The sequence below is a fragment of the Acomys russatus genome, chromosome 9 (genome assembly GCF_903995435.1).
Source record: "Acomys russatus chromosome 9, mAcoRus1.1, whole genome shotgun sequence".
Classification (NCBI taxonomy): domain Eukaryota; kingdom Metazoa; phylum Chordata; class Mammalia; order Rodentia; family Muridae; genus Acomys; species Acomys russatus.
In genome coordinates this window covers 5,492,961-5,517,789 of record NC_067145.1, presented here as the reverse complement: position 1 = coordinate 5,517,789, position 24,829 = coordinate 5,492,961, and the positions used below count along the sequence as shown (strand labels likewise).

At 39.7% G+C, this 24,829-nt stretch overlaps 1 protein-coding gene across 1 annotated transcript in view; it reads left to right on the top strand.

Moving 5' to 3' along the window:
• Positions 1–24,829, top strand: part of Spef2 (sperm flagellar 2) — a 164,795-nt gene that overhangs the window by 98,452 nt on the left and 41,514 nt on the right. Inside the window, exons 22-26 of the mRNA XM_051150954.1 lie at positions 3,755–3,882; positions 3,964–4,102; positions 10,593–10,730; positions 14,659–14,810; positions 19,178–19,358. Coding sequence (XP_051006911.1) covers positions 3,755–3,882; positions 3,964–4,102; positions 10,593–10,730; positions 14,659–14,810; positions 19,178–19,358 — 738 coding nt within the window. The remainder of the gene's footprint in view (positions 1–3,754; positions 3,883–3,963; positions 4,103–10,592; positions 10,731–14,658; positions 14,811–19,177; positions 19,359–24,829) is intronic.

The window sequence follows — 24,829 nt, the reverse complement described above, 5'->3', positions numbered from 1 at the left end:
CTGACACCTCTGGCACCTTGGGGTCACCAGCACAACTCAGGCTTCATTTTCGCAGTTTCATGCAGTGGCCTCTCAGGGCTACTTTCCCTCTCAAGAGGGCATACTCCATGCATGGAGTGCCACTGCCTGGCATCATAATAGAGGAAGATTCCATTACTCCTTGTATATCCTCCAATACTCTAAAGCCAGAACCATATAAAAGTGAATGATCCTTCTAAGTTTGGCTGCCCTCTTGGGATGGAGCCTGAGTTCCATGAATCACATTTGTGTAAGATTTCCTTTGTTGTTTCATTTTAAGAGCATTAATAACAGACTGCAGTCAATTGGAATAGTGTGCTTATTTAAAATGGTCCTCAGAGATGGTGATGATGCTGCTGCTGCTGCTGCTGCTGATGATGATGATGATGATGATGAAGAAGAAGAATAACAACAATAATAAATGATAAAAATAGTAATAATAACCATGATAAAATGGTCCTCAGTCGTTCTGGATACCACTTCTTTTAAGAGCACAAGGACTCTTGTGGAAAAGTGGAGGAAAGGATACAAGGACCCAGAGGGGACAGGAACTTCACAAGAAGACCAACAGAGTCAACTCTGTATACCCAGGGGGTATACAGAGACAAAAGTACCAACCAAGGACCATACACAGACTGGACCTTGGTCCCCTACATAGATGTAGCCAATGGGCAGCTTAGTCTTCATGTGTGTCCTCTAGAAAAGGGATCAGGGGCTGTTTCTGACATGGACTCTGTTGCCTGCTTTCAATCATTTCCCTCTAGTGGGGCAACCTTGCATGCCTCAGTGGAACAGGATGCGCTCAGTCCTCATGTGACTTTATGTACCAGGGTGGGTTGGTGGAGGGCCTCCCCTTTTCTGAGGAGTAGAGGAGGAGAGGGAAAAGGTAGAGGTAGGGTGGGACCAGGATGAGATGTAAAGTGAATAAAAAAGAAATTTTTTTTAAAAAAAAAAGAGGGATTGTGACAAAACATAAAAATTAGATAGTGGAACTGGATCACAAAAAGACTATTAAAATAATGTCAGAGTACTTAGGGAAATGTAAGTGTTTAATATGGATAGGAGAACACTTACAATCTGATTGGACATGGAATCCCAGGCTTTTAAAAGCAAGTGGAGTCATCCAGTCTTGGAAAATGTAAATGGTGATAAAACTGAACTCAGGAACATGTGCTTGTATCCATATGACCATTCACAGTGCACCTGTTTAATAGAAACCCAGTACTTGTGACTGGAACTATAAAACTAGCAAGGTTAAATTTCTGTGGCCGTGGTTATCATCTATTTGAGAACAGAGTATAGAATCACTTTATTATAATAAGTAATCAAGTCTGTAACCAATGCACAAATGGCTACAAAGGCACAGAGGAGAGAATAATGCATTTGGCCTGAATATGACAAAAGTGTTCTCACTATATGAGTTCCTTGGGGAGGAGTAGACATGAGGATCTGAGTTAGAAAGAACAGCGAGAATACAGCTTCATGGTGAAACTCAGCAGAAAGACAGAGGCCATATCTGCAAGGGTGTTAAAGGAGATAGAAAGTGGCTTTCAGCCAGTTCTGTCTCCAGTGCCTATTCTACTTGTATACAAGTTCGCTGAGCTATAGGTACTTTGATTCTGGTTAATTTTGGTGAGTGACTTATTATTTGCAGGAGTTTGTTACAATAAAGTTTGAAATTTTTTAAATAAAAAAATGAGTATCAAATTCATTTTTTAAAAGGAAGTGTGTTTGTGATTATAATTTTTCTACTAGTTATCAGAAACCATTGAATGTTCTTCAGCAAGGTTCATGTTGTAATCTGTTTTCAAATCATAACTCAGATAAGACAGCCAAGTAAAAACATGGGCCACAATTATCCTACATATGTTCAAATCCCAGATACATCACCAAGCAGCTGTGTGTCCTGGGTAGAAGTTATTTAACCTCTGTTGCCTCAACTACCTCGTCTTCCCATGGTGATTGTGAGGCTATACCACTCAGTAAACATTAACTGATTAATAAACAGAATGCTGGGGAATTGTTAGGAGATCTTTATACTTCAATAGACAAGAGCTGTCAAGAATCTAAGAGAAGTCTGGAAAGGAGTTACAGGGAGGCAGGGCAGGGCAGGAGGAAGAGATAGGACCTAGGATCATATACATAAGTGCATCTTTCCTTTGAGGCATTGTCTGCCTCCATTCTGTTTCTGTTCCAGAAAGTTCTATATACACTACCACTGGCACCACCTCTAAACAGGCAGACACAAACCTAACCGCAGTGCCTTTGTACCTGCCCCTCTTTCTGCATGCCACAGTCTTTCTCAAATGTCTTTTTTTCTCATTGACAATCCTTCCCAAGCTGCCAAAACAAAGATCTTCCAGAACCAATAGAAACAAAACATCCCCTCTGTCACTGCATAGCATTCAGCACCTGAGTTGGTATTTGATACACATAAGTTTATTGCGTTGCTTTAGCTCTTACCTACTTGCTTAGTAAGTTTCTTTATTTATAAGCTGATAGCTATTTCCCATCTCCCGCCAGGATATTGGCTACCAGGCTAGGGACTCTGACTTATTCACTGTAAAATGCCTTTGTCCCAAAGCAGTGACATGTAGAGTGACCACACCCTCAGCAATTCACTTATGATCAGTAAGGCCATTAGGTCACTATAGACCATTTTGGATCTGTTCCCATTCCACTGTGGCTCTGTCCTCACCAATGATGCCAGGTCTTGTGATGTTTATCAAACGGTCACAGGGAAGAAAGTAGGAGCATGTTATTTTCTCCCCCCAAATGCCGCAATGGGGGTCATGGTGTGGAAAATACACAAAAGCCATTTTCTGTTCCCATGGGAAAGAGTTTATCCAATGACATTTGTGTTTGTGTGACAGCAGAGGAGGCTGCGTGGAATGCTATCTTTAATGTACCCATGAGATTGATAGAGTTATTAAAAAATTCTCTAGTATTTGGAATTTTGTAGTAAGAGAAGAAATTAATCCAAATAATTTATAAACACCTTATGTGTAATTCTTTGGTGAATTTAGTCAAAAAAGAGTAATTATACGGCAAGTTTATATTCAATATAATATACACTTTAAACTTTTAAAAATTGATTTCACATTGGATTGCTTGTTTGCATGACTGAAGGTGGTATAAGTTACACTTTCTGAGTCTCACACTGTACACAGGAAGTAAAGATCATCTTGGTGGAAGGCACCAGAAGTGACTTATTTCCACCCTGATAAGAGGAACAACACAAGGTGTTCTCCAAACAAGGTGATTTTCCAGCTGAGGCAAAAATGTAACGCATCAATTCATTCATTCAACAAATAGCCTTTGAGGACTTAGTAGGTTGCACGTAGCATGTGATTACAGGGAATAACTGTACAGGGCTGATCAAAACAACTATAGCCCCTGACTCAACAGGGCTGATATTCTAGAATAAAGCACAGGCAAGCAGAATTAAAGTTACGCACATTATAACAGGGCAGGATGCTAAGACAAACTATCAGAAGATCTGAGGGTAGTCTTGCACACTGGTTGGTCTGGAGAAGGCTTTTGGGAGGAAATGATGAGCTGGTTGTCTGAGACAGGAATTGTCTTCCGGAGACAAATGAGAACTGAGACAATTCAGAAGGCATGCTCAGGAAGTTGCAGTCCAGACTTGATCTTGATTCCTAGTGCTCTTCTGACTCAGCTAGCCATGGGGATTTTCACTTCCAAACGCTGATCTCTGTGATTTACTCTTTGACAGGAACTAACGTCATTTTTAGTACCTTACTGGGAGCTGATAGAGAAATCCTACATAAACCACATCAAAACAGTACTTCGGTATCTTAGAGAAAACCAACACAGTATGCTTTCTTATTTATATGAGACCAGGTAAGTACAGTCCCCAAAGTTCAGAATTTTGTCATGTTTAGGTAGGCCAAAGATGTCTCATATTCTCTTTCCTATCCACAGAACAAGTTTCCAGGAGTTTCTAAGGCGTCCGGACCACAAGCAACAGTTTGTCTCTCAGTGGCAGGCTGATTTCAACTCTATTCCTGAAGACCTATGGGAAGACGAGGAAACAAAGGCTGAGCTACACCAAAGAGTGAATGTAAGGACTGCTGTGACCTTCCTGGACAGGGTCACCATGTTTTCATTTCTCCATATGTATGCTCTACCCACTTTCTAGCATCAGGGATGGAAGCTCCAGAAATCATGAACTGAACGATGGCCCAGTTATTAGTAACTTCACAAAGGACTGGCTGCTCTGCATTTGGGGTTGAGTACCTACGTGGCACATCAGCAGTGCAGGACAATTCAGATGGTCCACCTCGCTGTGGCCATCCCTGGTGTTAATCACATGCCCATCTTGAATCTCCATACATAGCCTAATAACAGCCCATAGCTGCCTCTATGGACTGGGTCTTTTGAGGTCTAGTGCCATATTCTACATATTAATGCATTTCCACCCAATACAGTGCTGAGAAGCTGGAAGGTAGACTTTTGCGAATTCATGAGTTGAGTTTATTACCTTGATGTTTTAGGTAAGGGGTCTGATGCCACAGCCTTCATCCCCCCTGTGTAAATCAATAATGCTGCCTTGTACCATCAAAAGGATACCTTGAAACTATCTAATGTGTTGATTACATAGAGTCAAATATTATGGTCTTGTTGTGTGCCCCAATCCTGGGGAAATGTAACCAAAGGTCTACTCATGCTAGATAGGGGATCCATGACAGAAGTGAGGAACCACAGCCCAGCCTGGTAAACTAACGTGTTTATTGCATGGGATGGGGGAGGGGTGCACTCACAGGACCACTCAAAGCTTACCAAACATGAGTCATGGCTCACAAAACCTGGAAACGTGGAGCTCATTGCACAACTTGCAAACAGCTTGACAGGTTATTGATTATCTCTTCCATGTGGCGCCTTAACCACTCTCTGCCTCTTCTAGACAGTTTGGCTTGGCGGAGCCTCTTCTAGGAAGCAAGGCTGATCTGCCTGTTCTAAGTTGGAAGTGCCTCACAATAGTCTTTAATGCTTACATAAGTGGGGATAGAGTGGTCCAATGCACCTATTCAGTTCCAGGGACTTTTTAAAAAATAAATATTAATTATTCTTTGAGAATTTCATACTATATATTTTGATCATATTCACATCATTGCCTCCCATTAACTCTTTCAAGATGCACACCTACTGCCCTAGCTCCTACAACTTCATATCTTCTTTTTATTCAATTTGATATGTACTGTCTATATTTTTCCACATGTGGCCATCACTGGAGCATGGTCAACCACCAGGAACCACACCCCTAAAGAAAACAGGTTCTCCCTCCTCCCTAATCCATAGAAACTCACTTTGGGGTGGGAGCTCTTGAACACCCGTTCCCTGCTAGAAGTTTGATTGGCTTGATCTTAAACAGGTCTTATACAGTCAACCACAACTACTGTGGGATTTGGAGTGCAGAAGTTCTGTCATGTCCAGAAAACACTGTTTTGTTCCATCCCTCTGCAACCTCTGGCTCTTACAGTCTTGCTACAATCCCTTCTGCAATAGGCCCCAAGCTATTGGATGAGGGTGTGATGTAGATGTCCTACCAGTCACTTATTTTCTGTACTTTGACTATTTGTGAATTTCTTTGCTAGCCAATATGCATTGCACAAAGAAATTTATCTGATGGGAACTGATAGCTACATAAATCTATGGGTAGAAAGACATGAATTTAGAGAGTAGTTTGATACTATGCCCATTAAGTAAAATGATATTTGTAGGTTCAGCCTTGTGGCTTCTGACTTCAAAACCACATAGTGTTCTTGTCCAGACTTACAGTACCAAGCGTGTGTTTCCTACTGTAGAGTAGGCTTTAATTCTACTCATAAAGTGGTTGCTTAGCTCATAATATTTCTGCCAATATTATAATCATGTACATTTCTTTCCACACCAAGCATCAATGTATTTCACAGAAGTGACATCTGGGTAAGTTTATTAATAACATTTTTTTCCTCCAGTAGTCTGCCTATGTACTATGAGAACTAGCTTGAAGGGAGGAAGCTTCCTGGCCAATATTGACTTGATTTCTCTAGGTCTTATGACTAGTGTAGGTGGTGTCTTCAGCAATAAGGTCTTATTGCCAAGTTCTGGTGGGCATCTAAGAGCAATAGCAATACCCTGTATTGTTTGGTGGAAGGGTCTCTGGGACATATTAATTTGATGGACTTCTTGAAGCTTCTGGGTTGTTTACTTCTGGAGTTAAATGAGCTTCCTTTGGGTTTGTTTGTTTGTTTGTTTGTTTGAAGCCAGATCTCACTATAGAGCCTTAGCTGGTTTAAAGCTCACTATGTAAACTAGGATGACTTCAAATTCACATTGACCCACCTGCCTCTACCTCCTGAGTGGTAGGATTCATTGTATGTGCCACTACACTCAACCTAGGGTATCCTGAGTATTAACCAGCTTCCTTCCAAGATCAAATGTATCAACTCAGAGGAAATTTCTGTAAAGGATATCTCTGTACCTACTTGTATAACAAATATATTGCCAAATTCTACCCCATTGTCCACCATTTGTTGGAAAAAATATTAAAGCATTTATTACATGCACAGGGCTATGGTTTAGCAGGTAAACACAAAGTCTATGACTCCAAAACATCCCCATGCTGGTAGGCAGGAGACAGAATTATCAAAAACGAATAAACATAAGGTGAGTGTGTTGTTGTGCCTGTTTGTTTTTTAAAGCTGTGATGGCATCAGGAAAACAGGCAGGTTGAAGCATTTCTGCAACTATTTTGCTTGTTGTGGATGTGGAAATCCTACTTAGAAGACATTTGACTGGACTGAGAGCTGGAACACCGGAGTGAGGTGCATGCATGCATGGAGGAAGGCTTACCAGTCACAGAGGACAACAAAGGCAAAGAGATCAGGGGAAGTCTTGATGGGTGTGGAAACTATCAAAGACTGGAGGGCGAAGTGAACTTAAGTGAGAGGCTTCTGAGGAAGTCAGAGACATTGTGGAGGACAGTACTGGTCAAGGCCTCAGGTCATTTTATAGTCCTGACAGGAAACCTTGAAGTATGGTTTTAAATGCTCCTGTAGGGTGTTAAGGACTAGTTGGGAAACCAATTGTATCTCTCACAAAAATGACAAGGCAGCTGGGTGGCCTGGATGACAGAGAGGTGCCATAGGCTTTGACCTACTACCTGTCCTTAATCATTCTTCAAAATAATGCATCTAAGTAAATCCTACAACTGTCTTCTGCTTCTGTCTCCTTCCCACCCATTCATAAAGTCAGCATTAAAGTAGCTCTCTTGTACTTTGCTTTCTCATAGTACATGGTTGTTGACAGAGAATGAGAAAATTTAGTAGTCTGAATATGTTATATGTTCTTTTTTCTAGCTCCAAATACACCACATATTTACTATAGATAAACAAATACTGATTATAAATTAAACAAAAAATGACAAATTCATAATCCCTGCCAGCAGTAGCTATTGTTATTACATTAGTGCATGCAAATATCCTTACCATTCCTAATTACTTTCAAGAAATGGCACACAGTACATATATTATTTTTCACCGTTCACCGGTGAAAAGACTTCGCCCTCCAGTCTTTGATAGTTTCCACACCCATCAAGACTTCCCCTGATCTCTTTGCCTTTGTTGTCCTCTGTGACCGTTTCACCGTTCTCATTCATCAACATATGTTTTCTTTATAACTAAATGGTACTAGTGAACATCATTGTAATTTGTTGAAGAGGTTTCCATTATTATCATGTTTCACTAACAAATTTTGTTATGTACCAATTTTAATATAAAATTATGTGCCATTTAATATAAAATTATACCATAACATTTCAACCAGCTACATACGTATTGACATCATTAATAATTAACAATTTTCTTTGCCTAATTTATAAGAATAAAAATTAAAAGTTAAAATAATTCAGTGAAAGGTTATGCTTATGTTTAACCTCTTTGATACATATTGAAATCTTACAAATGTCTATTTTCAATTTAATTTAAAAATTAACATTATGGAGTTCAACTTTACTTGAAGCAACAGGTTATATGAATACTTCTGATATTAATTCTATCCTACACCTAAATTTTTGCCAACTTAATGGGTAAAAATGTTTTCTTAAAATCTGCATTTCTTTTTGCATTTGAAGTTAGCCATTCTTTCCTGCTTAATGGCTTTTTTTTTTTTTTTTTTTTTTTTTGGGCTAGGTCCTGATTGTGATTCCTTCTTACTTCTCTGCTAAAACATGCTCTTCTTGTTATTGATTAGTATATCTTCTTTATATATTGTGGTTAAATACCATTCATTCATAATATATTGGATATATATTCTAAGTTTGGTGTTTACATATTTGAAGTGAGTTTTTACGCAAAAAGTTTTAAACGTTTATGCAAGTAATATAAAAATTTTCATTATATTGTCCTTAAAGGTCAATTAAAAATGCTCTAACCTAGGATAAATATAACTTCACCATTATTTTTATTATTTTTACAGCTTCACATTTTATTTTTTAAATATTTAAAATATATAACTATGATATGGATCTCATTTTACTGTTTAAAAAAACTAGGCAAATATTTTAAGATGATCCTCAAAGATGGCAGCATCGGGTTACATATGATATGCATGTGTACACTTAGTGAGTTTATTTGCTTTGTTTGATTAATTATTTTTGTATACATGAAAGAATATAAATTAATATAGTTTCAAAAGGAACACAGAAATTAAACTTGAGAAAAGGAGAAAGAAATAATGAGAATTAATAACATAACCTGGCTACTTAACAAGTAAGAAAATTAAACATTAAAATTAAAATATCAACCCACATACAGGGAAAGACATTGCTGACAATAACAGCAGGGAGAGAACAACCCCACACATATTCTTCTGAGTAAATTTTTGTCCTTAGGATGTATTCACGGATGCTAGGAACCAAGCATGGCTTCTACTTGAAAGGTATATACATGTGGGCTCAGTGGGCCTCATCAGAAGTACTATAAGACTTTTAAACAGTGGCTCCTTGGCCGGAGTTCACAGGAAAGGATGTCATCAAGCCTGAACACAGCTGCCTTCCTTTCATGCCTGTGAATGATTAAAGTTAGGTTAGGGATAAAGACAATGTACATCTTTCTTTCTTTCTGTCAGTCTTCCTTTCTTTCTTTCCTTCTTTCTTTCTTTCTTTCTTTTTCTTGACAAGATTTCTCAATGTAGCCCTGGCTATCCTATAGACCAAGCTAGCCTCAAACTCAAATCCACCTGCCTCTGCTTCCCAAGCTCTGGCATTGAAGGCCTCACATCCTTTCTTACAAGTGGTAGACATAATGTTGGCTGAGGAACCAACTCTACCCTTTCATACATTTGTATTTTATGCACTGATGATCTTGAAAATGAAACTTTAACACTGCCATAACTAAGGCGCTTCTGTCCCCTTTGACTGCCACAGATTTTGACACCCTGATTATATAATGCAGCAACCGTCATTTCTGAATGCCCGGCATTCACTGGTGGCTGGCACCATTTTTTTTTTTCTTTTTATCCACGCAGCAATGATCCTAGGTACTCACCAGTAGCAACCACATTTCCTAGGTGAAGAAACATGGCAAAGAGATGAACCTGTTAAGCAGCAATGTGGGTACCTGTGTCCAAGCATCTAAGCCCCCCGCCCCATTTAGCTGCTTCTCCGAGGAAGCATGACTGAACCCACGGAGACAGAATGACAGTGTGTCCCTGCAGGGCCCCCTACTCCTAGGAACAGTGTAACAGCCAGAACAGCCCCTAAAGAATTTCTGCCTTGAATTCTACTCTTCTCTAATACCAATTCTGAAGCATAACTTACGCTACACATTACTCGAGCCCAAAGATTCCCATCCTAGCTTTAACCATTTACTCACCCAAGGAAGATGGCTTCCCTATCACCTAGTGTCCTCTTATGAAAATAAAGGTAATGAGATACCTAATGCTGCTTGCGGGCATTTAATGGGCGATAAAATATGTCAACAGCACATTTAAGAAGAACTCAATACGTAGAACCACTGTAGTGTTGCCATACTCACATGTAAATTATAAGACAAGGGAAACATTCCCGAACGCCCATAGGATAGGCCTATTACTGTATGTAAATGCTATGTATTATCCTATTTTTACTCTTCCTTACTGTCCACACTCTGGTGTGCTGCTGAACTGCTGTGGAACATTCCCATTACAAGCGTCTTTCTGGTGAATGATGCTGCACATGTAATTGGTATCAAATGTAACAGTGATTTCTTTTTCCCACTGACAATACAGTTTTGTTTCGTTTTGTTTATAAATTCATATAAAGTGATTTTCAACCAAACACTGACAAAGAAACTGACACCCAAATTATCCGTGGATAATGCCGTGCAAATGGATTTGTGAGAATTGTGGGCATCTGATCTGAGAGAACGAGGGATGGGATCACCATCTGAATAAATGAATCTAAAACAGGAAGTTGTTGGGCATGCCTCTTCGGGGACATCTCCAGAAGCAGAGGAACGCGAGTGCGTGACACGGAAGCTGTACATGGTGCGATTCTCAGGCACAGTCACCCTGTTTCTCTTTTCATTCAGGATCTGCGAGACCGCCTGTGGGACATCTGTGATTCCAGGAAGGAAGAGGCGGAGCAGGAGAGGCAAGACATCATTAATGAGAGCTGGCTGCAGGACTTTATCGGGATAACAATGAATCACTTCTTTTCCCTGATGCAGGTAGGTCAGGCAGACACAGCGACACAGGCTCCCTCTGCAACCTCATGGACCGCCTCCTTTGGGAGTGCCAGTGCTCTTCTCAATGATCATCTCCCTCACAGCATCCCAAGTGGTATACATTCTCTGCCTGGCATGCATTTTGGCTTGCCAAAAAAATTAGCTAACAAAACTTGGTTTTGCTTTTGTTTTTTAATCCCAGCCAACCAACCACACAGACATTGCATCTCACTCACACAGCTACTCGCCATCTCTTGGTCCCCACTGTGTTCTGTGCTATTGCAGAGACGCTGCCTGCATCTGGGGTGTTGACGTGATATGACACTTAAATACTTAAAAGTGGTCGCCTTAGCTGAGGAAATCTGCCCTACCATGATTTCTGAGCTATATTACAACCATTGTTACCATTACTATGACCAGGAGAGAAAGAACAAACCAGCCTTTAACTGACAGATCTCTCAAGGCAAAATGCCTCTAGATAAAGGTTTTGAGAGCTCAAAGCTTGATGTGGGATGAAGGGTGAAGCCCCTTGTGTTTGATTTGCAATTTTTTTAAACTTTTTAATTGTATGTAATTGGCATGTAAAGTGTGGCTTTGTGCATCTGCTCAGTGCTTGTGTAGACCAGGAGTTAATTTCCCTCATATAGGAACCTTGAAATGCTATCCACCTTGAGAAATATCTGCACTTCAAAGAGATAATTTTCAGAGCTTCGGGAAGGCATTCCCACATTACAAAACTGGCCAAAGGCTTGTCTTGAAATGTATATTCCAAACACAAAGAGAAAAGGTTTGGAGTGGACCAGTTTCCTTAAACACTGAGGGAGGCCAGGGGCCAAGAGTCTGGGAGAAGTCTAAAATTATTCATGCTTAGGAGACTAGCAAGTCTATCTTGGTCAAGCATTGTTTATCTAATTTTTGTTGACAGAGCACTAATTCATGGTGAGAATGAAAGGAGAGCTATTATTTCTCATCTACAATTGATTAACCTAGAAGGCACTTTAGGAAATGATAAAATATGACTTGGCACATCTCATTTAAGCAGATGACCCATCAACTCTAGTAGTTTCAGTCTTAAGTAGGACAATCCTTGCACCAAGGGCAGCTCTGAAAAGCCAAAAGAAAGCTTAAGTACAGAAAAACTTCAGGAATTATAGTGGCCACCACCTCACTATTTTTCTTTCTATAGGTTCAGTTCTGTGTGTGTGTGTGTGTGTATGTGTTTATAACTGTTTTGTTTTGTTTTTCTGTTAAACTATACTCACCTACTGTTGCTCCCATCAATTTATGTGAAAGATGCATTAATTAATCTTTTACTGTCTTAGATCTTCTGAAACTTCTTCCACAATCAAATGTGGTCTAGAACAACCTAAATCCACCTGTTTACATTTGGTTTAGAATAAACTATCATATTCGTTAGAGCAAAGCTGTGTTTTGTGTTAGCAATGATGAGGTAAATCTTTTGCATCAGGCTATTCTAATTCCTCTCACTTGGGAAGAAAAATTTCCCCTTTCATTGCATCACCACTGTATGTGGGCCCTGCCCGTTATTTGCTTAGTAGCTATCCATGGTATCAGATCATATACTGTGGTTTGAAGTGTTTTTGTTCAAGTATCTCTTTATATTGGAATCTAATGAGGTGTCCTAATGCTTGAACAAGTCACTTCATGTTCTCTTGTGACATGGCCATTGTAATAATCTTATATCCATACAAAAATGAAAATAGATTCTTTTAGAGGATCTATATTCATACCACTTTCATTATAGTATGTTGTTATCAATATTCTATTATTAATTCTTGGTATGTCTGATTCAGACTTTCTCAAATAGGTATGAATGCATAAGAACAAAGATATTAGTGTATCTTGCAATGTGTCTCCTACTGAAGAAGAACTCTATTACATCCACATAGGAGGTCTAAAGGAATCGGGATATCAGAACAAAGAAAACTATGAAGGCTTGTGGCAAAGCTGATTATGAAAATAAGATACATTTAAAAGAGTTTCAACCAAAGGGCAATGCTAAAACAGCATTAAGCATATTGAGGAGTATGCTTAGCTCCATAATGCATAGTTTACACATAGGAATAAATAAAGTGCCCAACTAGCCTAAACTCGTCTGAGCAGAGCTCAGGGTACCAGTCTGAACAAGTAGAGAGAAAATATTGTAAACAGGTTTTACCAAATGCTTATTGAAGAAGCAACAAAGATATTAAGGCAATAATTAAGGCACAACAGGCTTTCATGAGCCAGAGCCATAAATGGAATAGGTATGACACTAACAATGCATTACTATATAGATTTGGGGTATTGAACCAATGCCTACATTGGATGAAATAAAATAGAAAAGCAGAGTACATGCCAGGTGCTACTCTCAGAAATTTCCAGTAGAACACAGTCACCTATCACAGCAGCATCACACTTGGGGTTCTATTGTCACCCTCTTTTTGTAGATAAGAAAACTGAGGTAGACTGGGACAGAACCATTGGCCCAATAGTTCCTTCCATCTAGTGAGGGAAAGGAGGAGCTGATGCTTGGACTGAATGTGACCACAGAGTCAGCAGTCCTCCAGGAACAGTGCTATGTCAACAACACTGTTCAGATAGTTCAATCTCACAGGTAGGGCACAGACAACTTTGTTTGGCATTGCTTAACAGACCCCATAAAAGCAAGTGATCAGCATGCTAGAGAGCAACTTTCAGTTCAGCATATGGTGATGGGACTACCCACTACTATCAAATAGACCACTGAGGCAGGCTGCATTTTTGTTCAGGATGCTCAAAATTGGAAGCCTTGGTGTTTGTCAAGGATAAAAATTTAGCAAGCCTTGAGAAAATCTTCAGATGCCTTTGTTGACTCACAAACAGCTAAATAATTGCTTCCCAAAATGGGTTCTATGGAAACTTGCCTTCCGAGCTGTTCCAGAAAACATTATGATTACTTCAGTGACTTTGGAAAGTGCTACATAAGTCCACCTATCTGTCTCTCTGGGAGCTTGAAAAGCCTGTTGACATATTTAGGCCCTAAGATGCTCCACAAGTAAGGAAATCATTGTGTCACATTGTTGGGTTTCTAAAACTGCTTGACCTTGGAAGTTTGCCTTGTTCCATTCCATCAAGGCATTTGTGAACAGTCTCTGGAACAAGTTCTTCCCACGGTCGAGTTTAGAAAAGCTGTCAGCTGGCCCTGGCTTCACAAGGCTCTAAGTCACACTTACCCAAGAGGCTGAGGGAATGGAATCACAAGGTTAGGGCCCACAGGCAAACAGTGAGTTCATGGTTAGCCTGGGCAACTTAATAAGACCCCCATCTCAAGGATAAATAAATAGTAAGAAGGCTGGAGACATGCTTGAGCCACAAAGCTTGTTTAGAAAGCTGGAAGCCCTGGGTTCAATCCAGAATACCAAACAAAAAGAAAAGCAAAGTCTAAAGCTCCAACGGTAAAGAAGCCACACAATAGGGAGTTATGTCTATCCTGTTAACATGGAGAAATAAAGGGACCTGCACTGGGAGAATTACTGTTTCCCTTTGTGCTGTTTGTTGTGTTTCCACAAATAGTTTGTGTTGCGCTGGAGGAACGGAACTTATCTTGTTCTTGCATGTATAGTGCTTGTGACCCTCCATGACAACTGAATTATTACTAGAACAAAGAAGTTACTTCAATTGTTAATTGAAGAATATCCAAAACCAATTATTTAAAAGTATAACACAGTCACCTGGCTAAATGGAGTCATTCAGTAAACACATGTAATACAAACACATGTAACACGGTGGAGACAGAGAGGTAACCACAGCTCTTTCTTAATTTCTAAAAAATTACTTTCAACAAACATGTCTTAAATATTCTAATTATGGTATACATGATATTACAGAAATACATACAGATCAGTCTGTTCTTATTTGGGTATTGATATCTACTTTCTCTGTACTAAAGGCAGAAGTGAACCGTTTCCAAGATACCAAAAGACTCCTTCAAGACTACTACAGAGCTATGGAATCCAAAGTCCCACTAGAAGACAGTAAGAAATTTACTCGAATCCCATTAGTTCAGCTCGATGGTAAAGAAATTTCAGAAAGCCAGCTCAGGTAAGGCAGATCAGTGTGTTACAATGTATGGTTTTCAAGTTATAAGCCATGCTCCTATTAGTGAAAATCCCAAATGTTCTAAAAGGCTCAATTTTCTTTCTAACCTTTATGTGACATTTCTTTGAGAAGATATGACTATCTTGTTAGTACTTAATATTTATTCCTTTTGAAGGAATAGGGTGCTTTATGTCATTTTCCACAAGATTCCACTGTGGATATCAGACAGTATGCCCATTCTGTACTCAGAAATACATTTAGTTCCAACGACCTCTGATACGGGGCTAGGAACCTAAATGAACGGACCTGATGGTATGTGGGGTGTGTGTGTGTGGGGGGGGGGGTAAGAATTATGTGAACAAAAGTGAAATGGATTCTTTTACAGGCGAGGAAATTAAGAAATAGTAAAAGTTCAGTGATATATAATCATAACTTTACAAGACTGAAACATCTGAACAATGTAACACCAAATTATAGGACAGAAACAGAAACTTAGTGATAGGGTGAAGAAAAATCACAGAGGAAACAAATCATCTGCAATCAAACCTTAGTAAAATTCTTACAGATGTAATAAGCGATGTCTTCGGAGGAAGGACAACATCTCAGACTCTGAGAGGCTATAAGAGATACAGACCTGATGTCATCACGGAAGAGAGAGGCAAGGGGATTGGTACGGATTCCCCGTGGTGTGTGTGGTTTTCCAGCTTTTAAACACTATGGTCTGGTTTTACTTAATTTTACGTGACTTAAGATAAAGTACTTGGAAACAGAATTCTAAATCACTTAGAAGTAAATATGTTATTTAAAAACAAATTTAAAATATAAGAAAATTTAAAATAATATTTCCTGGTGATCAAGGCACGAGAAATGAGAAAACTCTCAGTATAAAGACAGAGGTACTAGCAGAGGTTAGCATATACAGACACTGGATGCTAAGTTTGAACCTCCAAGAAAAGGCCCTATGTATTTTATGTTTAAGGGAAGGATCTTTGCTTAGAAGCTTGCTCAGTCGGTGTAGATTTAAGAGTTGCATAAGCAAAACAAAGCATAATGAATATGTTTTGAAACCAGATTGTTTAAATCCTCAGTCTGTCACTTACTAGGTATATGCAAGTAAGTCAAGATAACTTGCTTGTCTGTCAAGCCACTATAATTTAATGTAAGCCTGAATTTCCATTCTAGCAAAAGTAAGGTTGTGAAAATTACAGAAAATAGAATCTGCAAAGTACATAGAACCATGTCTGAAAATTGAAACTCTTAAAATCTAGTCCCCAAACTCTCAATAAAGGATGCCTTCTTTTGTATTGAATAATACATAATGCCCTATTCTTGCATGTAATGTTTTAATTGTGTATATTTTATATTCTCACACTGTTTGTTTATCCCTCCCTTGTTCCAAAAATAATTTGAGATGACATTACCACATCAGGTTATGCAATGCTCCAAGTTCCATTTCTTCGCTCTTTTTTTCTTCACTCTTTTTTTCTTCACCCTTATGTTCTTCCATCTAATATTATCATATTTCTGCCAGATCCATAAATACACAGGAATATACAAACGAGTGAGCATGTACTCTCTTCCTGTCCTAAATACAAGAAAAACATTGAGCAAGCTGCTAAGAAACCTTTGAGATCACAAACTGTAACGAAGACCAGAGGCAATAGGAACCATCAGCATCACCAGAAGGACCAGGTTTCATTGTCTAGAGCGGCAGTGCATTCTGTTCTTAGCACATAATAGCAAATCAGGCATAATGGGGAAGCTATTAGTGTTGGCTCATACAATAAGCCCAAAGAATAACAGACAGTTCCTATTTTTTTTTTTTTACAGAGCAACTTTGTACCAATACCAAAATCACTGCCATGGCAAAACTGCTGGCACAATCAGTCAGTCAGTCCACCAAGGAGGCCGGCAACCAATCAAGCACAACCTATAACATGTAGAAAGAACCAAAGCATAGTGTCAAGCAACTTTACATAATGTTTCTACTTCATTCCTTCCATCCACGCTAAAATAACAGTAATGGTAGCAATACAGTATTTTCACAGCAGTAGCTGTAGTTGTTGATAAAGCTATTCGTGGTGACAACCGCAGTAATAATGTGTTTGTACTATTCCAAGAAGTGAGGCTCAGAAATTCAAGTAGCATACCTGCAGATAGTGACAGAACTACTGGTGCTAGAGGGATTTTCCCCAATAAGTGAATTCTAAGCCCATTTTCATCCACAAATAACGATAATTTCAATACAGAGATATTAACATGTTCACATTTGTTCTCATTTCCACACTCCTTTCTTTTCTGTTGATTAAAATTGATTTTAGGCAATTTCCCATGCTTGTAGTTGTGACTACTCTCACCATCCACCTCTCATGTCCCTCACACAAGAATCAATCCTCCCTCCTCCCCGTGCACGCAGAGCCTCACTGGCGATCAAGGAGCTTCCGATAAATGAGCACTCAAGCCTACACATGACATTTGTTTATACCATGCCATCTGAGGCTCAGGGAATACTACAGAAAGGCTGGGTGGAAAGAATGTAACAGGCAGGAGATAGAGAGGCTACAAAATGCTACCATCAGGGCATGCCACGCCATTGCAAGCACAGCCCCGCAGGAGCTGCAGTTGCCTGTACCAGGTCTGAACAAGACGGGGCCTGTCAGCAGCCAATCATGGGTAGAGCAGAAACTTATGATGTTTTACTTTTTTTGCTGAACTATTGGCCAGTGATGGACTCTGGGGGAGAGACAGTCATTGTCGTTAGCTGTGTGACAAACAGTAAGCCTCCAAGCTTCAGTGGATAATTCCAAACCCAGTGGGGCATAAACCCTTTTTCTAAACGATATGCCATGACTACTGTCCCGCAAAGCAGCGTTAGGCTATGTAAAATGCCTAGAGATGATCACATATGTGATCTCACTGCAACCCGAATAGCTTTGATTTAGCAGTAACTTTTTACTAAGATATAATTCAGTGTGTGAATACATTTTCAATGCATTGCACTTATAGTTATGGTAGATTATCAGAATTCCAAACATGGGTCATAGTTACTGCTCTACTGCTGTGAGACTATACCATGAACAGCGCATAAAAGAAATGCATTAAATTGGGGGCTTGATTACAGGTTTGGAGGGTTAGTCCATGATCACCCTGGTGGGAAGCACACAGGCATGGTGCTAGAGCAGTAGCAGAGAGATTTATACCCTGATCTGCAAGAAGCAGAAGAGAAACACTGGGTCTGACCTAGGTTTTTGAAACCGCAAAGCCCACCTCCAGTGACACACCTCCTACAACAAAGGGTAACTACTCGACAACCAATGCTACAACCCCTAATCCTTTTCAAACAGTTGGACAACTGAAGATTAAGCATTTAATTATATGAACCTATAGGGGGTATTCTCATTCAAAATATCGCTGTGAAAAGCAACATGTTCAGTTCAAGAAATCTTATCTGATGCTTTCAAGCAAGAAATGAGCTATTTGTTTTCTCGTGTTCACAATTATCTTTCTAAATCACTGTTCCAGATCCCAGCTTCATGACTCTATAAAAACAAATGGTATTTCTGCTCTTGATACTGACTTCTGGTTAAAATTTCAATCACATAACCTTTGGAGTTACTCATTTCCAATTCCTTCTCCAAACTTAAGCCTCTGTATATATTTTTGTCTCTAGTGGATCACCCCAAATATAACCAACATTACACTACATGTCACTCTTTGTACTTGAGCTAACCCCTGAGACCTCAGGATCAAGAGTAGCATACTCTCATAGATTGCTCCAAAACCCCCACTAGACGAAGAAATACAATTGACGCAAGCCTCACTCTTGTGTTTTGCCACAGCACTTGATGAAGAGGAAATCTCCACTACCCATAAATAAGGAAGTGGCGGGGGGGGGGGGGCTTCCGAAGCCTCACCTTGGCAGCCACACTAGCGTCCTCCTTTCTGTTTCATAGCCCCAGTCGCATTTGTGATAATAACATTTTTATGTCAGGATGCTAAGTTGCACCTTGAATAAATTTCATTGGGATTACTTTACCCTCAGGAGAAGTGTGTGCCCTGGAAATATGACAGAACTCTTTCTTCATAATCACTGTTACCTAATACTCCTATTTTAATTATTGAGAACTAAACCTGAAAAAAAAAAGTCTTCTTCTTGGTGTGAGCTTCCTATTTTTAGCAAGCTTCTGTAGACCACATAAATGGGAACACAGCATTTTCCGATCCTATCCCCTTCAAAATAATTCTAGGAAAACATTGGAAATGTGAATTAAAGCAACAAAACAAAAGGAGACAAACTAACACTGTCACAACAGTAGAATTCTATCAAATAAGCCCCTTCTGCTTCTTTGTTTCCCTCCCCCGCCCCAAAGAATTCCTCTAGTTCCTCGGATATCCACTTCTCCAGAAAATGTTACCATCAAGCCAAAGGTGAAGGCAATACTGAAGGGCAGGATCGATTCCGCATTAGAAGGTGTGGAATCTAACTTTGAGGTAGATGAGAAGATAGTGATGGACACCTGGCAGCAGGCTTCCTTAGCCGTCACCCACATGGTAAGCATCACCTGTAACTGCATGACTTCTCAGCAACCCTGCTACTTATGTGGCATGACTGGTAACATGGCACAAATGCAACATTTCTGGGATAATCGTCATCATGGCATAAAAATGCATGCCTTTCAGAAGTTATCATAGCCTAAGGGATTATTAGGGGGTTATTTTTCCTGAAAGAAATAGGAAGTTAGGGGTAGAGACAACAAGTCTTTGATATCATGAAAGAAGTGAGACAATACTTAGATTTCTTTCAGTGCTGGGCTAGCTTGCAAATGCAGGGGACTAAAGGGCAAGAGAGTGTTATGGAAGGTGTGAAGGCGGCCCTGTAGAAATCTCACCCTCCTTGACAGGGATATGTGCTACCCTGTGATGGCCAATTTTGCCATCAAATAATGAGGTTCAGCATGGCCAGCTTTTTTATTTCCTAGAAAACCTGGAAATACAAGGGTTTTGGTTGGTTGGTTTTTCAAGTGATACCACTGTTTTTAGGGTTTTTTAAAAAATTATTATAATGCATTCGTATTACATCCCAATTGTTATTATCTCTCTTGTGTCTTCCTGTTCCCACCCTCCCTCCCTCTTCTGCCCTATTCCCCTACCCTGGCTCTCTGGCCTCCCCCACCATATGACCACAGCCTATCAGGTATCATCTGGCTGGCCTCCCCACGAAGGGGAAGTGATCAAATCAGGGGCGGGGAGTAAGGCACCAGAGTTCATGTCAGAGGCAGTCCCCATTCCTTCCACAACCATGGCGAATGAGCTTTCCATTAGCTAGATCTAAAGAGGGAGGGTCTAGATTCACTGCTTGCATTGCCGTTAGATGGTGCAACAGTTTGTGCAGGCCCCCTGGGTCCAGATCAGCTGGCCTTGATGGTTTCCTTGTGGGACTCCTGAAACTTCTGAGTCCTTCCATCCCCCTACTCTTCCATACCACTCTTAGCACTCTGCCCAGAGTCCTGCTCCAAGTCCTGGCATCTGTCCCATTCCTTCACAAGATGGACTCTCTCAGAGGACATCTATGTTAGGCTAATATCCACTTATGAGTATATACCATGAACGTCTTTCTGGGTCTGGGTTGCCTCACTCAGGATGATCTTTTCTAGTCCCATCCATTTGTCTGCAAATTTCAAGATTTTCTTGTTTTTAATAGCTGAGTAATATTCCATTGTGTAAATGTACCACAGTTTCTTTATCCATTCTTTGATTGAGGGGCATCTAAGTTGTTTCCAGATTCTGGCTACTAGGAATAAAGCTGCTTTGAGCATAGTTGAGCAAATATACTTGTTGTATGGTGGAGCACGTTTTGGGAATATGCCCAGGAATGGTATAGCCGGGTCTTGAGGCAGCACTATTCCCAGTCTTCCAAGAAAGCACCGGATTGATTTCCAAAGTGGTTGTACAAGTTTGTGCTCCCACCAGCAAGTGTTCCTCTTTCTCCATGTCCTACCCAGCATGTGCTGTCACTTTAAATTTTCATCTTAGCCATTCTTGTAGGTGTAAGATAGAATCACAGAATCATTTTGATTTGCATTTCCCTGGTAACTAAGGAGGTTGAACATTTCTTTAAATGTTTCTCACCCATTTGATATTCCTCTGTTGAGAATTCTATATTTAGCTCTGTACGCCATATTTAATTGGATAATTTGGTTTGACGGTATTGAATTTCTTGAGTTCTTTATATGTTTTGGATAATTACCTTTTATTGGATGATTTTTAGCTTTAATGAATGAAATATAATTATCAGAAATATTTTACAAAACCAAGAAAGTAAACACAAAGACCAATTAGCCCATCGACTTCCAAACTTCAACCTGTGCACTTTTTACTGTTTCTAAGTCACAATAGGGTAAGTAGAATTGCGCTTTCACAGTGGAGAGCGAAGGTGCACAGAGAAAGGCTTGGTTCTGTTCTACCCACCTGGCTTTAATTTCCCTTTTGCATCATTCTTTGATTTTCACTGAAGTTCTCCATTTTATCAGAAAACAGTATCGACCTCCCCAAAGGTCTTATTAAAGAGGTGGAAGAGGAGCCTGCATCATAATCTTACAGCTGGAGGTCCGCCTGAACTTCCCTTGGGGTCCTTTTTGTCTGACTTAACCCCATTTCTCTTTTGTTCTCATCTCTATCCTTTTTCTCTCAAAGAATGTTTGAAAGAACCTTTAAGTGTGGATGTTGCTCACATCAAGAAAATCCATAAAAAGTATTTGCCTGGCTTCAAACACTCACTAAAGTAAATACTCATGACACCAGTAGCCAGGAATGTGTGAGGCCAGGCTTTCAGCGGCTAGGTCTCCTCGTGCTGCACCTGCTAAACCGTGGCCCTCGTCAGTGAACCACTATCTTGCCTTTTCAATCAATGCTTCTCTGACCCAAGTCTGTATCTCCCAAACAATATATTGTAGTTGTGCCTACCTTTGAGTTTTAAGGAAATGGACACAATATCTCTCTGTCTGTCTGTCTGTCTGTCTGTCTGTCTGTCTCTCTGTCTCTGTGTGTATGTGTGTGTGTGTGTGTGTCTGTATGTGTGTGTCTATGTGTGTCTGTGTGTGTGTGTATGTGTGTCTATGTGTGTGTGTCTATGTGTGTCTGTGTGTGTGTATGTGTGTCTATATGTGTGTGTCTATGTGTGTCTGTGTGTGTGTATGTGTGTCTATGTGTGTGTGTCTATGTGTGTCTGTGTGTGTGTATGTGTGTCTATGTGTGTGTGTCTATGTGTGTCTATATGTGTGTGTCTATGTGTGTATCATTGCTTAATATGCATATGCTTTATTGTTCATATGTAAAAATTATATAATTTACCTTTCTTATTATATAGTATATTTAAATGATTCAAATTATATCTACATATATATCAGTTTTAAGTCCTGTTTTTTTATATTCTCATTACATTTGTTTTTTCTTGGAATTATCAAGAGCAGTGCTAGAACTACCCATTACGAGAATGAACCTACTCCTTTCTATCTGAAATTTGCTTGATTCGTGCTTTTTGTGTATTTGAGACTATGAAACCAGATTCATGGATAATTTAAGATGAAAACCTCTTCTAGTGAATTGAGCATCTTATCTGGGAATAATTTTTACCTATAATGAACTTTTTTGAAATTATACTTTTAGGTCATGTATATATATTTTATTTTAGTATCTCTATTTAAAAAGCCTCACAGTGCCATCCATTTCTTAGTAGTGATGTAATATGCTCAGTTACTATTCCCTTCATGCCAAACCCTGAAATTATATAGTAAGTTATTAACTACATTTATCATTCAGGATGATTGCTAAGTGAATTATTTTGTGTTATTTCTCCAAAAATGAGGAAAATTGAATAATTTAAAATATTTAATACAAAAGGAGATAGAATATTTGGAACAAGTACTAAGAAGCAAATAACAACATAATGGTTATAGATTCTAAATATACCTAAATCATATTATATTTTTAAGATAAAATAATTATCATTAGATTGTTTAAGCCAATACATAACCTAAGGGGGCTAGCTAGGTAGCTCAGAGGTGCTTACTGCCAAGCCTTCCAGCTGGGGTTTGATCCTTAGAACGTATGTGGTAGAAGAGAGAGATGGTCCTATAAGTCACCTTCTGATTTCCACACACGCTATGGCACTCATGTATGCCTGCATACACATAAATGCACAACGAACAAATTTTAATATATTTTCCATTTTCTTAAATTGTCAGTCATATATTTATATAATGAATTTCAGTCCTTTTCATCACCCGGTCCCCCTCTGGACCCCCACTCTCTCTGCTAGTGCTGGTCTTCTTCTTAAGGAGTCTTGCAATTAAAGTTCAGTCTGAGTTAGTTGCCAGTGTCTGGGAGAAAAGGTATTCAGTGGAGCAAGGGCTGCAACCCTGAAGAAGGTGATGTCCTCCTGTGACCAGCCTCACAAATTCCTATGTCTTCCATGGGCAAACGTTGTGTCACTAATCATGAATTCAATGAGTTCAGGAATGCACTGAATGTGTCATGTCCAGAAGCCATAGTTTTGCTTGCACATCTTCAGTTCTTCCACTCTTTTTGCCTCCTCTTATGTGATGTTCACTGTGCCTTAGAGAAGGGTGGTATTAAAACAGAACAAAACAGGTACAGATACAGAAATGCTCTCTCATTATTGATGAAAAAGGTGCATGACATGGCCATTCCAAGGGCCACTATAGAATCTCAAATCTTGACTTAGAGACCCTGAGACTCAGCCTTCCTGAGTCTTGTCATTGCTACCTCACCATCCTTATAACTGTGTGGATCAGGCTTGCTCACTTTTCCTTGTACCATTGCATGGCCATGCCCATGCCTACTGCTCCTTCCCCTTCTAAAATATGTACCTCTTATTGTACTTGATTAGATCTTCTGAGGCTTCCTTTGGTTGGTTGGTTGGTTGGTTGGTTGGTTGCTTGCTTGCTTGCTTGCTTGCTTGCTTGCTTGCTTAGTTAGTTTCTTGGTTTGGTTTTGTTACTAAAGCTAGTTCTTACCCTGATGTTTTTGGTTTTTTGCAATTTTTTTTCTTGAAGTTCCTGCCTTCTATGATCATGACCTCTTATATTTGTAGTTTCTGATGTTCCTCCCAGTGTCTTGGCTCATTGAATTTCTCTCCCCTGCCCTCTCTCACTTGCTCTCTCTTTCTGTGTCTGTGGTCTGTGTGTGTGTGTGTGAAAGACAGAGACAGAGAAACAGAGAGAAAGATGGACAGAGAGAAGAGATTTGTGTGCATGTTCATATGTGTAAATGTGGGTATGTGCCTCTTATGGTGCATGTGCTTAGTTGTCAGAGGACAACCTTGGGTGTCTCACCACACTTTCTACTTTCCTTGTTGTTGCTTCTGCCTCTTTGCAAATGCATGCCAGGCAAGCCATTTCATAATCATCAGGGGGTTCTCTTATTTCCACCTCTGATCTTGCTGCACTGAAACTACAGAGGGCCAACATTGCACCTAGCATTTTGTCTTTTCTGAAGATTCAAACTCAGGTCTCCATCCTTGCTTAGCAAACACTCTATCCACTAAGTCGTCCACCCATTCCTAGTTGGTAATTTTTTTGTTAGTGTTTTCCCTAGATACTTAACTTGGTTCTATTACTGTTCATATACCTTAGTTTAGTACAATGCCCATACCTAACACAATCCTGAGTTGTCAGTACAGCCTTGAGATGCTGCTGCAGCTGCTTCCATGCTCCCAACACTGAAGCCAATAAAAAGATGATGGAGATGACAATAATGATTAGCACAAACACCACAAGCGCCAAGTCCCAGGGAGTGGGAAGCAGGTTCAGATTTTCTAGAAAGATCATGAAGTATTTGTATTGTTAATTGAACTTCAAAAACATAATGGGCAAGACACACAGCCTATCAAAATGACCAGGAGAAAATACTGCATTCTTAGAGAGAGGAACATATAGCCAGAGTGTACTAGCTATGCTGCATACCACAATTAAACACACTCTTTGGAGTCTTGAAAAATCTGT